General features: G+C 42.1%; 1 protein-coding gene across 2 annotated transcripts in view; it reads left to right on the plus strand.

Moving 5' to 3' along the window:
* crb2a (crumbs cell polarity complex component 2a) overlaps nt 1–15,795 on the plus strand; it is a 31,942-nt gene that overhangs the window by 4,954 nt on the left and 11,193 nt on the right. Inside the window, exons 2-7 of one of the 2 annotated variants that reach the window (XM_079658396.1) lie at nt 5,392–6,084; nt 10,304–10,499; nt 12,250–12,389; nt 12,610–12,780; nt 12,869–12,982; nt 13,780–14,733. In XM_079658396.1, coding sequence (XP_079514522.1) covers nt 5,392–6,084; nt 10,304–10,499; nt 12,250–12,389; nt 12,610–12,780; nt 12,869–12,982; nt 13,780–14,733 — 2,268 coding nt within the window. The remainder of the gene's footprint in view (nt 1–5,391; nt 6,085–10,303; nt 10,500–12,249; nt 12,390–12,609; nt 12,781–12,868; nt 12,983–13,779; nt 14,734–15,795) is intronic. The other variant, XM_079658397.1, reaches the window with a different exon arrangement.

Consider the following 15,795-nt stretch of genomic DNA (forward strand, 5'->3'; position numbering starts at 1 on the left):
CCTCGTCTCCTTCTCACATCAAGCAGAGTTGAGCCTAATCTTGAAACCCTCGACAGCCACCTGGGGCGTGTGTCTGCAGGTGGCTGTAATCTGAACGGCTCAAACACGGTTAGTGTATGAGGGGGGGGGGTGCACCTAAACAAGAATTGGAAATGACAAGAGCCTTCTGCTTGGAGAGGGTGACAGGGCCACAGTCGTAAAGCTGAGACCAGCTGGGAAATATATATTATTAGACACAGCAGAAAATGATCAAACACGGGGTTATGGGTTCAATTTGGAATATTTATATACACTTGCTTTAGTGCCATAGTCTATCCAAGCATCTTGAGTCAGAATACATGGCCTCATAGAGCATGTAGACAATTGGTTATGGATATTATGAACTAAAGCAATAAGCTGATTTGTGCAGCATGGTGCCAAAGTTGCTTTTATGACTTCCTTGGTATTTATTCCACAGCTCTGGACCACTGTAACCCTCTGTGAGTGGCTTAAGAGGTGTTTACTTTGTAGGCATCAGATACCTGCTTTTACTCATAGCATGCTTGACCCTAACATCAAAAGCTGAATTACTGAACACAATAATATTTAAAACCACCTCCCACCTATCCTAAAACCTTGGTTTACTGTCGATTTTGTTTAAACATACACAAAGAGGAAGAAATAGTGCATTTGTTGGGGACTGTTTTCAGTGGTGGAATAATACACAGTTGATGCTGTGTGTGTGTGTGTGTGTGTGTGTGTGTGTGTGTGTGTGTGTGTGTGTGTGTGTGTGTGTGTGTGTGTGTGTGTGTGTGTGTGTGTGTGTGTGTGTGTGTGTGTGTGTGTGTGTGTGTGTGTGTGTGTGTGTGTGTGTGTGTGTGTGTGTGTGTGTGTGTGTGTGTGTGTGTGTGTGTGTGTGTGTGTGTGTGTGTGTGTGTGTGTGTGTGTGTGTGTGTGTGGGATTAATTATAAATAAAGTAGAGTGTTTGTGCGTGTGTGTGTGTGTTCATGGTGATGGAGGAACATGTCAGCTACAGTGAGCCTCAGTATATTAGATACACTGTGATGACACATACAGACCAGTAGAGATGCATTCATTATCACATGTGTTGATAATAGTAAATAAGTAAATAAATGATCAGATACATTATTAATCACAACCAAAATGCCCTTATCTTATACCTTAAAGGGGACCTATCATGCAAAATGCACTTATGTACGTCTTGTATACATGATGTGTCCCCTGTGTTCCAGGGAACTCACCAAGTGTCAGAAAACACAACCCTCTCTATTTTCCTCCATACCCAAATCTCTTAAAAAGGGTCTGCAACGGATCTGATACAGACTGATCCAGATTTGAACACTTCTATGACGTCACAGAAGTGGCGCTACGGCTATTGGGCCAACTCCACCAATCAGGAGGAGACAGCCACGGACATTGCCGTTGGAAAGCGCTGGAGACGCTGTAGTACATATGCCAGGCCTGTAGATGGTGCTGTTCTCACAGAATCAGCCCATGATGCAAAGACAGTGTTCAATTGAGAGAAATGAGGAATGGCTAAATGCATGATCTGTTTGGTATTTAGAAAAATAAAAAGTATAAATATGCCTTATATAGGTATGGTCCTACACTATATTATTCAAATATAGCATGATAGGTCCACTTTAACTGGCACCATCCTGCCTGTCCATAGAGATGTCCAGACTGATTTTCAACACTTGTTCTGATTTAAATCAAAAAGAAATGTCAGAAAAAATAAACACAAAGTAGTCAGTCGAATGAAATGAACCTTATTGCTGTAACTTTGACAGAAACGAGTGAGTGATGTTATGAAGCACCAACATGATTGTTAGTCGTTAGATCGTTGTCTTTAAACTAAATGGATGGTCCTGAATGGTCTATTGTTCTTTAAACAAGGTCTGACTCTCAAAAAACAGATTGAAAAGATGCATGACACACCTGCTAATTAGTGGTCTATTAAACGCTGGGAGAGAATGTAATTTATTAATAATTTATAGTCTGATTTTATGTCTTGGATCTGATTCAGATGTTTTATTTTAATTTTATTCGCACTTCTGTAATAAGGGGTGTTCACATAGTGGTGTCAAACTGATTTATGGGCTTCTTAAAAAACATCATAATGTGTTCATCTGATTTTATCTCAACGTTTTTCCACAACAAGCCAAAAAATGGGCGACTAAAAGTCAAAGTGTAGTAGAAGAAATTGCACATTTCTCGGTTTTAATTTTAATAAATATTCTCTCTCTCTCTCTCTCTCTCTCTCTCTCTCTCTCTCTCTCTCATAACACCATTCATTGTTAATATCTTCCACTTCAGTGACGATTTGGAAACGGGACACTGATCAAAGTGTTGGGGGCTGGGAGGCTGGGAGTATTGGACGGGGGGGGGGTTGAACTGGGAGTGGACATTGGCCTAATAAAAGGAATGTGGGCTCATTCCCCAGAGAGCTGATGCCATTGGCTGCTGCGAGGAGACAGTGTGTGTATTGTAAGTCCCGTACGCTTTGTGATATGACATACAGAACGACCCCGGCAGCGGCCAGTCATACAGGAGAATACATGCACAGAACGGTCATAACGTGCACTGGCTAAATGACATAACAATCACAATTATAGGTAATTAATTAGAACCTGTTAGTCCTATGTTCATTAGCGGGGACATTCGTGCTTGCATTCGTCTTTCCCAATAAGCCACCGACAGATTATAAGACAATTGGCCCGTGGAAACATAAAACTGCCAAATTATTCTCTTATTTAACTTCTTTAATCAAACAATCTCCCTGCATACAAGTCACCCCTCAACTTCATTTAATCCTCACCAAATTTGAAAACTAACATGAGATGATGCCCTAGTCAAGGCCTGTGTCCACATAGCGTTTTTTTTTACATTTACTCAAGTACAACTTTGAAGTACTTGTACTTTAGTTGAGTTTTTCTTTTGTATGCTATATACTTCTACTCCACTACAGTTCAGAGGTACATGGTGTACTTCTACTCCACTACATGTATTTAATACCTTTAGTTACTTCACAGATCTGGATGAATGATGTGAAATATAATCAAGTGTTAAATCAGACTTTAGTTCCACCTGGAGTAAATCCACAAGCTACCCTGCAGTATACAAAGTCATTCAAACTAGCTGCACCTTTACCAGCTTTGAGAACACTTTGATGATCAATCATTATAAAACATATCATATCTATTATTCTGAAATGGACCATTCTACACAATGACTACTTTTACTGTCTCTACTTTCACTATATTTTGATGAGAATACTTTTCTACTTTTACTTGAGGAACATTTTGAATGCAGGACTTTTACTGTAACAGAGTATTCCTACACTCTGGTACTTCTACTTTTACTCAAGTACAAGATCTGAGTACTTCTACTTTTACTCAAGTACAAGATCTGAGTACTTCTACTTTTACTCAAGTACAAGATCTGAGTACTTCTACTTTTACTCAAGTACAAGATCTGAGTACTTCTACTTTTACTCAAGTACAAGATCTGAGTACTTCTACTTTTACTCAAGTGCAACATCTGAGTACTTCTACTTTTACTCAAGTACAAGATCTGAGTACTTCTACTTTTACTCAAGTACAAGATCTGAGTACTTCTACTTTTACTCAAGTACAAGATCTGAGTACTTCTACTTTTACTCAAGTACAAGACCTGAGTACTTCTACTTTTACTCAAGTACAAGATCTGAGTATTTCTACTTTTACTCAAGTACAACATCTGAGTACTTCTACTTTTACTCAAGTACAAGATCTGAGTACTTCTACTTTTACTCAAGTACAAGATCTGAGTACTTCTACTTTTACTCAAGTACAACATCTGAGTACTTCTACTTTTACTCAAGTACAAGATCTGAGTACTTCTACTTTTACTCAAGTACAAGATCTGAGTACTTCTACTTTTACTCAAGTACAAGATCTGAGTACTTCTACTTTTACTCAAGTACAAGATCTGAGTACTTCTACTTTTACTCAAGTACAAGATCTGAGTACTTCTACTTTTACTCAAGTACAAGATCTGAGTACTTCTACTTTTACTCAAGTACAAGATCTGAGTACTTCTACTTTTACTCAAGTACAAGATCTGAGTACTTCTACTTTTACTCAAGTACAAGATCTGAGTACTTCTACCACCTCAGCCTTTTTAAAATTGTTCCCGATAAGGAGAAAGTGTATTCTGCTGCACGGCCTTTGTTTTTCTGAGCCTATTGCTGTTTTGGTACGGCTCAGAGCGTTTATTGAGATCTCTGAACTGTTCAGAAAGGCACTGGAGAGGTCAATGTAGAAAATTGAGGAGAAGCTTGTGTTGGAAAACAAAAAACGTGAAAGCCTATTAGTGGAAAAAGATTGATGAAAAGCTCATTCATAAAAGTAGGAAACCTCCTGTCTGTGCTCATGGTGAAAACACAATGTCAAACAAATAGAGAGTTGCACAAATAGATTATAAAAAACAATATATTACAATATCTTTTAAAAATGTAAATCCTGCACAACATGTTGCACATTTCTGCTCCACAGTACCACTATGCAAACCTGCACAGCTCTCATTTTAGTAGAAGTAGCTTAAGATACAAATTCTCAAGTGAAGTAAAAGTACCCCATCATCGTACTTAAGGACAATACTTGAGTAGTTGTACTTCAATGCATATCAGCCCAGTGAAGAAACACAAGTACACACTGCTGCTTCAAAAGATATGTAAATAAATGGAGCTGAGGCTACAGTAACTTCCTCTAACATTTCCCTTCTCAAATCAGAAACCCCTCATCAACCTCTCTGTGTGTTAATGTCTTATCATCACATTCAGTCTACATCAAACATCAAGACGAATCTGATCCAGTTTTAAGGTTTAAAAGCAAGCAGTCACTGTAAGCATGGCTGAGCTGTGTGATAAATGAAAGGAGAGAACAGTCTGACCCGTGCCAGACTCTCCCACACAGAAGAGCAGATTAGAGCTACGAACAAATAACTGTAACAGGTTTAAAACCAGGGGGGGCTATTTCAGTCACAGGGTCATTTCAGAACATCAGCTCGTTTGATGCTGCTGAATGGAGACAGACGGTATATCGTTAATGATATCTTTTTAATTAGCGGGCCATGCCTATATGTCATAATGCTATCTATTCATTTGTGAAAAACCTACATTTGACATAGCAACAAGATAGCGACAGCTCACAGCAGTACAGCGGGACAGAATAGTGACATTATTTATTTTACTTCCTGCAGATCTGAGGACTATAGAAAGCAAATGAATAAGGCTGATGTCAGTCCTGCACAGGAATGTCTGACTGTTCTTGGAAGGCCTTTAGCTAACACTGCTCTGTAGTAGACGTGTTTTTTGACATGCATTGATTATTTCTTTCTTTGTTTTTCAGGAATATTCTGCAACGCCACTGCAAATGATTGTCTCTCTGCACCCTGCCAGAATGCAGCTACCTGTGTGGACCACATGAACGACTACGCCTGTATCTGTGCCAAAGACGGTGTTCGATACATGGGCAAACACTGCGAAGAGCTGTATGACGCCTGCTCCTTCGCTCCATGTGGAGACTGCTCCAGCACCCCCGGGGAGACAGAGTATCACTGCATCTGCCCGGACGGTATGGCAGGTGATGACTGCACAGAGGAGGTGGACGAGTGTGAGAGTAACCCCTGTTCTGAGCCCCAAACCCTGTGTGTGGACCAGCTGAACGGATACTTCTGCAGATGTCCTGAAGGCTTCGGAGGACAGGACTGCGGGACGCACGTGACCGACTGCATCGATGAACCCTGCAGGAACAACGGCACGTGTTTGTTGAGACGAGAGGGCTTTGAGTGCCGATGTGCACCGGGGTTCGAGGGGAAGACGTGTGAGGAAGATGTGAACGAGTGTTTGTCCGAGCCCTGTCAGAACGGAGCCATATGTTTGGACGGAGAGGCGGAGTTTCACTGCTTCTGTGTGCCCGGGTTCCAGGGATACAACTGTGAGATCGACATCAACGAGTGTGCGTCACGGCCCTGCGAGAACAACGGCACCTGCATCAACGAGAAGGACCGGTACGAGTGTGAGTGCCTGGAGGGATTCGCAGGTACAGTAAACCCAAATGACTGACACACACACACACACACACACACACACACACACACACACACACGATGTATACATCACTTCAGGGGACATTACATTGACTTACATGCATTTCCTGGAGACTTATCCTAACCTTAACCATAAGCAACACATGCCTAACCCTAACCCTAACCAAGTCTTCACCCTAAAATTAATGATTCCCCTCATGGGGACCTCCAATTTGTCCCCATAAGGGAAGCGAGTCCCCACACGTGACTGTGTAATCAGATTTAGGTCCCCACAAGTATAGTAATGCTAGGTCACACACACACACACACACACACACACACACACACACACACACACACACACACACACACACACACACACACACACACACACACACACACACACACACACACACACACACACACACACACACACACACGTCCACCAGGCTGTCCGGAGGCTGAACTCTCTCCCCTCTCTCTCTCCCCTCTCTCTCTCCCCTCTCACCTCTCCACCCTGCCCCCACTGGACCGGGACTTGAACACCCCCCCACACACAGAGACACTAAAAATCCAGCACCAGTCACTTTTACGCTGCTATGGAAATATTTTGCACTTTCATTTGCACTATCATCTAAACGGTTATTTTGTGTTTTTTTGTAATTATTGAGTGTTCTTGTATTTTAATATGTTTTATACCTCGGGACTTTGGGAAACAGTACTTCGATCTTTCTGTGTGTACAAACATATTTTGAGATTGACAGTAAAGTTGACTTTCACTTGACAATCACAATGTTGTTAAATGGCTAACATACAGTGTGATCAGGTGACACAACTAGACAAGGAGAGACTCATATTATTGCCACAGGGAAGGCAATCAGGAGCCAGATGCAGAATGAAAAGAGGCAGGTATGAATGTATGAACAAAAAGCGAGATATATTAAATTCAAGTTGTACAAATCAAAAAAAGTGGAGGGGCAGGCAAAGTCAAACAAAACGAGTAACAAATCGGGAAAACTCGTAGAACAAGAATGGCAGACGAGAGAAATCAGGAGCCTAACCCTCTGAGGTCAAAGACCTTTTTTCATGTTTGGTTCACCTGGGCTTTTTTTGTAAAATAGGTATTAAAACATGAACCCTGTGCAGCACAATCAAGTTATATGCATGTTTTTTGTCATAACAAGCTAAGCTATACGCATATGTAGGCTACACGGATGTCACATTGATGTACAAATAGTTATAAAACCATAAGTACAAAAGAACGAGGGAAATCAGGAACCTAGCCGAGGAAACAATGACGACGAAGTGGCAGACAACACTAGGGACGAGAAGCCTAAAGACACACAAGACTGACAAGACTAAATTAATTTCAAAATAAAACAGGAAACCAAAACTCAGAACATGAGCTTAAAGCTTCATGTCAACTTACATTTCTTACGAATCATCAGAGTTGAGTATTGAAAGCCAATCAGTCTAATGATGAGACTTGACAAACAATGTTCAAAGTTGCAGGTACTTAACAGATTTAGTGAAATACAAGAACATAACTTTATTTATTTTTTACAGAGATAGAAGCTCTGCTGTCAGGGTTGAACATAAGGACCCAAACGCAGTATAAAAACAGAGGCGGCACCTGAATGAACATGAACTTAGGCGAGCTTTATCCAAACACAATGAGACAATCAGGCACAGGAGGGAAACTAAAGACAGGAAGTAAAACTCAACGAGACACAAAGAGGTGATACATTTCAAAATAAAACTGATCAGAATCAGAAACGGGTTTATTAACAGGTAGGTTAACACATACGAGGAATTTGACTTGATGTCATGGTGTGTACTTAAGCAATAGCTCACGACAGGCCGTGGTATATGCTCATTATATCACAGCTAAGGGGCGTGGTTCGGCCCGACGCGAAGCGGAGGGTCGACAAACCCCTTAGACAAACCCCTTAACTGCAGGCAGTTTGCTTTTCAGCCCAACGGTATACTGTTTTTCTCAGACGCGGAGGGATACTGACTTGTTGTGAAAAGTAACTTACAATTCTACCCGTGGTATACGCTCAGTATATCACGGCTAAGAACCAATCAGATTGCTTGATTTGACTTGTCCGTTTTATAAATAAAAGTAAAACGCAGATAGAGAACTATTATAAAAAAAAATATATATATAATAACATTACAAATAATACAAAATATAGTCAAATAAAATATGGCAGTATTTACAATGTGATAGAATGGAATAAAATATGTGCAGTTATAATAAAAACAAAAGATTAGTTTAAGATGTAATCGTGAATCATCTCCTTTTAAAACCCATCAGCAGCAGCGACACAAGGACTCGCTTCTCGTTCTGCTTCTCGTTCTGCTTCTCGTTGAGCTTCTCGTTCTGCTTCTCGTTGAGCTTCTCGTTCTGCTTCTCGCTGAGCTTCTCGTTGAGCTTCTCGTTCTGCTTCTCGCTGAGCTTCTCGCTGAGCTTCTCGTTGAGCTTCTCGTTCTGCTTCTCGTTGAGCTCCCTGAATACTGAAGTGTTTTGTCTGTCTTGATAAAGCGGGCACGAGGAGTATTTTAAGTGCACCGTAAGATGCTGTGAGTCAGGCGTCTTATCTGCGGCTCAGATAAAGACTTTGTGTGAGAGAAAACACTCCTTTCTCTCTCTGGAGCCTGCTCAGTGTCAGAGCAGCTCGTGTTATCTGAGGGGTCACATCAGCATTCCCCCGGGAAGGATGTAAAGAAAGGCTTTCATCAAGAACACCACGGCCGCCTGATAGAGAGACATTAGGGAGTGTTGTTTTAAAAATGTGACGGATCATGTGATAAACAATGCCGCGTTTTTTTACCCACAATATTATCATTTTAACAACATAAAATACTGCCTTTTTCATTCATACTGTGTGTTAGAAATAGATCACAAATAAGAAGACAAATACAAACAAATTAGAAATAAAGACAAAAGGGTTCAAATATAAAAAATATATTAAAAAAGTGCAAAAAAAATGAATAAACGAAAATATTAACGGTGGTAAAAAGATATGGCATTAAAGGTAGGGTAGGTAAGTTTGAGAAACCAGCTCGAGTGCGCTAGAATTAGAAAATACACAGCCGGAAAAAATCTGCCTCTTCCTTACAGAGCCCCTCCTCCAACACACACGAACGCGCACATGACCAATGAGGGCACGAGATAAGTTTGTGCACAGATGGAAGGCTGACAGGCAGGTAGGCCATCCAGTTACTTTAGCCGGGCCGGCTCAGATGATTGGCAAAGCCGGATCAACCATATGGGCAACTTTTTTTTTAATATTGTCACTGAGGGCCCTCTTTGCACAACCTCACTCATCATACATTGTTTAACCTGTTAGGCCCCAAGCCTGTTTTTCAGGTCTCAGGCTCCAAAAGGACATTTCCAGAACAAATGACCATACTCTTCTAAAAGGGGAAAATTAATAATCTTTTTTCTCAAAGTAATGATAAACCTGTGAGTTGGATGTAGAAAAGTCAGAATCAATATAGATGTTTTTTATTTTAAAGAAAATTCAGATTGAACATCGTAACAAATCTGTGTCTTCTCACGATGCTAATCGATGGGTTGGATGTGTACAATAAGTAATAAGGGTGTTATACCGTGTTTTCTGTGCAACTCCATTAGCATTTTTTCGCTCGAGGCTAATTTAGAGGCTCAGCGTTAGATTTGTGGTTTTAAAAAAAATAAAGAAATAAAAAGATTCAATATGCCGCGCATTAAGTGGGCCTGTCTGTCAATTAAACCCCGGGCCACTTTTCCCCACCAGTCCGCCACTGGTTGGGGGGGGGGGGGGGGGGGGGGGCCTGGAGGTACTAATCCGGCCTTGATGATTGGTCGTGCTTTTTACAGCTCCACGGCTTCCACAGATGACATTTTTTTAATGTATTTTTTGTCAAAGCACTTCAGATATTCATTGCTATCGGGATGTTAAGAGCATTCCATGGAATATAACAAAAAGTGTATCTCGAGCCGGTTTCTCAAACTTACCTACCCCACCTTTAAAAAAGATGCAAAAAAATGAATAAACGAAAATATTAACGGTGGTAAAAAGATAATAACATTAAGTCATTTTCTGCGATTCCTTTTGGGGAAATCTCTTTTAAAACTAGCTTTTTTATTATGCGTTGTCTTTCTTTATGTAAAATCCTTATTTACCAGATATTTGATTTCTTCTTCATCCTCATCATCATCATTGCTGTACCTCCGACCCCCAGGAGTGAACTGTGAGACTGAGATAGATGAGTGTGAGTCCGACCCCTGTCACAACGGAGCCACGTGCCTCGACCTGATCTCCGTTTACTCCTGCCAGTGTCTGCCCGGATTCACTGGCATCGACTGTGAGGTGGACGTGGACGAGTGCTTCAGCGAGCCGTGCCTCAACGGAGCGGTGTGTCAGGACATGGTGAACAGGTACGATCAGATGCAGAGGTGGGAAGTAGTGGAGTACAAATACTTCGTTACTGTACTTAAAGGTCACCTATTATGCAACATCCACTTGTTCATGTCTCTTCTACATCAACATGTGTCCCCTCTTCTTCATGTCTCTTCTACATCAACATGTGTCCCCTCTTCCTCATGTCTCTTCTACATCAACATGTGTCCCCTCTTCTCCATGTCTCTTCTACATCAACATGTGTCCCCTCTTCTTCATGTCTCTTCTACATCAACATGTGTCCCCTCTTCTCCATGTCTCTTCTACATCAACATGTGTCCCCTCTTCTTCATGTCTCTTCTACATCAACATGTGTCCCCTCTTCTTCATGTCTCTTCTACATCAACATGTGTCCCCTCTTCTTCATGTCTCTTCTACATCAACATGTGTCCCCTCTTCTTCATGTCTCTTCTACATCAACATGTGTCCCCTCTTCTTCATGTCTCTTCTACATCTACATGTGTCCCCTCTTCTTCATGTCTCCTCTACATCAACATGTGTCCCCTCTTCTTCATGTCTCTTTTACATCAACATGTGTCCCCTCTTCTTCATGTCTCTTCTACATCTACATGTGTCCCCTCTTCTTCATGTCCCTCCTACATCAACATGTGTCCCCTCTTCTCCATGTCTCTTCTACATCTACATGTGTCCCCTCTTCTTCATCTCTCTTCTACATCAACATGTGTCCCCTCTTCTTCATGTCTCTTCTACATCAACATGTGTCCCCTCTTCTTCATGTCTCTTCTACATCAACATGTGCCCCCTCTTCTTCATGTCTCTTCTACATCAACATGTGTCCCCTCTTCTTCATGTCTCTTCTACATCAACATGTGTCCCCTCTTCTCCATGTCTCTTCTACATCAACATGTGTCCCCTCTTCTTCATGTCTCTTCTACATCAACATGTGTCCCCTCTTCTTCATGTCTCTTCTACATCAACATGTGTCCCCTCTTCTTCACGTCTCTTCTACATCAACATGTGTCCCCTCTTCTCCATGTCTCTTCTACATCAACATGTGTCCCCTCTGTGGAAAGAGACTCTGAAAGTTTCAGGAACAAAGATTCTCTCTCTTTTTGATCCATTTCTATAAAAACCTGTCTGAAAATGAGCTGATCAGATTTTGGCCACTTTATGATGTCATAACGATGTTTTGTCTTGTGTAACCATTAGCCAATCAACAACCAAGGTAACCCCCCCCCCCCCCCCCCCCCTTATCACCTGAATCTCCTCCTAGAGCACCATTGAGTTCTTTGTAACCAAATGTCTCTCAGAGGGGCGTGGGGAGGGGCTCCTTATTTTCATCTAAAGTAACAGACAGAGAATCAGCACTTTGGAAACAGGGCTGAAACAGAGGGGATTATGGGTAATGCTGCAATGATCTGTTTGGTGTTTCAGCCAATCAGAGACAGGCTCTGTATATATCTGAGACCTGTGATATATTGATGAAAAACAGTGTGAGAGGGGACCTTTAAGGGAATTAGAATTTTCCTCCACACTTATTGTGTGTGTGTGTGTGTGTGTGTGTGTGTGTGTGTGTGTGTGTGTGTGTGTGTGTGTGTGTGTGTGTGTGTGTGTGTGTGTGTGTGTGTGTGTGTGTGTGTGTGTGTGTGTGTGTGTGTGTGTGTGTGTGTGTGTGTGTGTGTGTGTGTGTGTGTGTGTGTGTGTGTGTGTGTGTGTGTGTGTGTGTGTGTGTGTGTGTGTGTGTGTGTGTGTGTGTGTGTGTGGCAGCTATGAGTGTGACTGCAGTGATACAGGTTTCCAGGGAGACTTCTGTGAGCTGGACATCCCAGAATGTGCCTCTGATCCCTGTCAGCACGGAGCCACATGCTCAGAGGGAGTCAGAGAATACACCTGCCTCTGCTGGCCAGGTGAGGAACTACATGATGCTCCTTTCTTTAACAATACAGTAACTAAAGGTATTAAATACATGTAGTGGAGGAAAAGTACACCATGTACATCTGAACTGTAGTGGAGTAGAATAAGATGGACCTCAAACCTCAAAATTGTACTTAAGTAGAGTGCACTTAGTTACATTTAACCACAGGCTCTCAAACACACATGTGACACTTTTTTCTTTTCGTGCTCTAGGTTATGAGGGACCAAACTGTGAGGTGGATATCGATGAGTGTGCTGAGCAGCCGTGTGAAAACGCTGGCGAGTGTTTCGAGCGCTCCGACCCGTCTCACTGGGATCTGGACTGGGACCTGAGCTTCGCAGACGCAGCTGGATACATCTGCCAGTGCCAGCAAGGGTTCGCAGGTGAGAGGAAACTAAAGAAAACCCATCAGCCGTAACATCTCTCTCACACCTTTTTGAAATCTCCTGACAAATGTATTTGACATTACAGGAGAGAACTGCTCCGTAAACATCGATGAATGTGAGTCTGAGCCGTGCCAGAACGGAGGCACCTGTGAGGATCAGATCAACGGATACACCTGTACCTGCGCTCAGGGATTTCTAGGTGGGTCTGGGAGGCAATCATTATATGTTTAATTCGAGAAGATTAAAAGACTCAATGGTTTTAATGTCATACAGTATGCACATAAGCTACAGTGTAGAAATGGAAATGAAAATCGTATGACCTGATGATGCAACATATATCATAAAATACAAAAATACATATAAAAAATACTACAAGAAGTCTATATACACGTAAATAGAATATGAGAACAGGGTGTAAATATTGTACAGCAAGACGAAATTAAATACGGTTTATTACGGTGAGTTGGAGAGGTAAAAAAAAAACTTCAGCCTGGATTTAAAAGTAGTCAGAGTTGCAGCGGACCTGGAGGTTTCTGGTAGTATGTTCCAGATATTTGACAATATCCCTAAACAAATTCTCACGCTCCTCTACCCCGAATAATAATAATAATAAATGGGATTTATATAGCGCTTTTCTAGACCCAAAGACACTTTACATTATGAGTCAGGTCGACAAACAAAACAAGAACAAAAACACAAACAAAAACAAAAACAGAAAAGCAGTCAGGAGGATGTTGGTTCAGAGGGGGGAGGGGCGGGTTTAAGGATAAGCAGAGTTGAAGAGGTGGGTTTTGAGACGGGACTGGAACAGGGTGAGGGAATCGGACTCACGGAGGTCTTGGGGGAGGGAGTTCCAGAGCTTCGGGGCTGCCACAGAGAAGGCTCTGTCCCCGAAGTTTGGCCCTATAGTCTTCCCTTGAAATTATAGTTCTTATTGAAATATAATTGAATGCCTAGCTCGCAGCATAGTTAACCCTAAGTGTGTTTTCCCTCCAGGTGAGCACTGTGAGGTGGATATTGATGAGTGTGAGAGCCAGCCTTGTCAAAATGGAGGCTGGTGTGAAGACGGCCGGGCCTCCTACACCTGCCACTGTCCTGAAGAAGAGCCAGGAGAACTTCCCTGGGGAGGAGACCTCTGTGATGTGAAACTCTACGGCTGTGTGGACCACGAATGCCAAAATGGAGCCACCTGCCACCCCTGGTTATCGGAGGAGATCCACGGTCACACCTGCCTCTGCCCTCACGGTTTCTACGATGAACAATGCTCCACCAGGACAACCTTCTCCTTCTCCACCCCTGGGTTCATCCTCATCCAGGTCGATCTGGAGGAGAGGACACGAAGGGAAGTTGAACACCAGATCCATCGGGGCCTCGGGGTCCAACTACGCTTCAGGACAACTATTCCCAACATGCTGCTTTTCTACAGAGGAGACGTGGACAACCACCTCACTCTGGAGATCGTGAATGGCGGTCTTTACGCTAAAGCCTTCTCTGAGGAGTCTGAGCTGGATGTGAGGTTTCCTGGTCTGGTCAGTGATGGAGGATGGAGGGACGCTCATGTGTTTGTAGATGACGGAGGATTGGTTTTGATCGTTAGGGGTCCAGGATGTGACAGAGACGGGTGCAGAGTGACGGACGGAGGTGCTGATGAACCGCCTTTCCAGCCCTCTGAAGCCTTCTCTCAGATTTATATAGGGGGAGCACCAGAGGAGCTTTTAGAGGTTTCTGTGAGCGGAGCAGGGTTCATTGGATGCATGGAGGACTTGATGATTGACTCGAAACCCATTCTGCCTCAAACTCTTCCTGAAGACCAGGTTCATGAGCTGGGCTGCAGTAAAACTGAATGGTGTAAGCTGGACCCCTGCAGTGGAAACGGCCGCTGTGTGGATCTGTGGATCAGCTTTCAATGTGACTGCTACCGGCCGTACCACAGTGACAGCTGCTCTGAAGGTGAGTCTCTCTTTTTTAATACAGTACTCAATGCACAAGGAGGTACTAACATAGACATGTCCCGCCACTGGGGAGTAGTGGAGTACAAATACTTTGTTACAGTACTTTCTTTTGGTATCAGTAATTTACTCCACTACTTATTTTTCTGACGACTTTTTACTTTGACTTCTTACATTTTGAACCCAAATACCTGTACTTTCTACTTCTTACATGTTGAACACAAATACCTGTACTTTCTACTTCTTACATGTTGAACCCAAATACCTGTACTTTCTACTTCTTACATGTTGAACACAAATACCTGTACTTTCTACTTCTTACATTTTGAACACAAATACCTGTACTTTCTACTTCTTACATGTTGAACACAAATACCTGTACTTTCTACTTCTTACATGTTGAACCCAAATACCTGTACTTTCTACTTCTTACATGTTGAACTCAAATACCTGTACTTTCTACTTCTCACATGTTGAACACAAATACCTGTACTTTCTACTTCTTACATGTTGAACTCAAATACCTGTACTTTCTACTTCTTACATGTTGAACACAAATACCTGTACTTTCTACTTCTTACATGTTGAACACAAATACCTGTACTTTCTACTTCTTACATGTTGAACTCAAATACCTGTACTTTCTACTTCTCTCATTTTCCAAACAGGCTGGTTCCTTTAGTCTGAATGTGTGTTTGGTGGCGTGATCATTATTATTTAGAGTCATTGCGTGCCTATTGATTTGAACACGATCCGTGTATCCATCATTTCCTGGTCTTCTCTAAAGAAGAGGGACCAATGGAAACGTTGTCATGTTGCCGTTGGTCACCATGGAAACATTCATTAGCTAACAATGACATTATTGTTCTATTAATATAAAGGGAGGTCAGGTACTCTTTAAAACAGCTGCTAGTTATGGGTACTTTTTACTGAAGTACATTTCAAAGCCTCTTTACTTTGACTTGAGTAAAGAAGTTTAGTCAGTACTTCTACTTTGACCAGAGTATTTTTAAACACGAGTATCTGTACTTCTACTTGAGTAAAGGATGTGTGTACTCTTGCC

The sequence above is a fragment of the Notothenia rossii genome (assembly GCF_949606895.1).
Source record: "Notothenia rossii genome assembly, chromosome: 11".
Classification (NCBI taxonomy): Eukaryota; Metazoa; Chordata; class Actinopteri; order Perciformes; family Nototheniidae; genus Notothenia; species Notothenia rossii.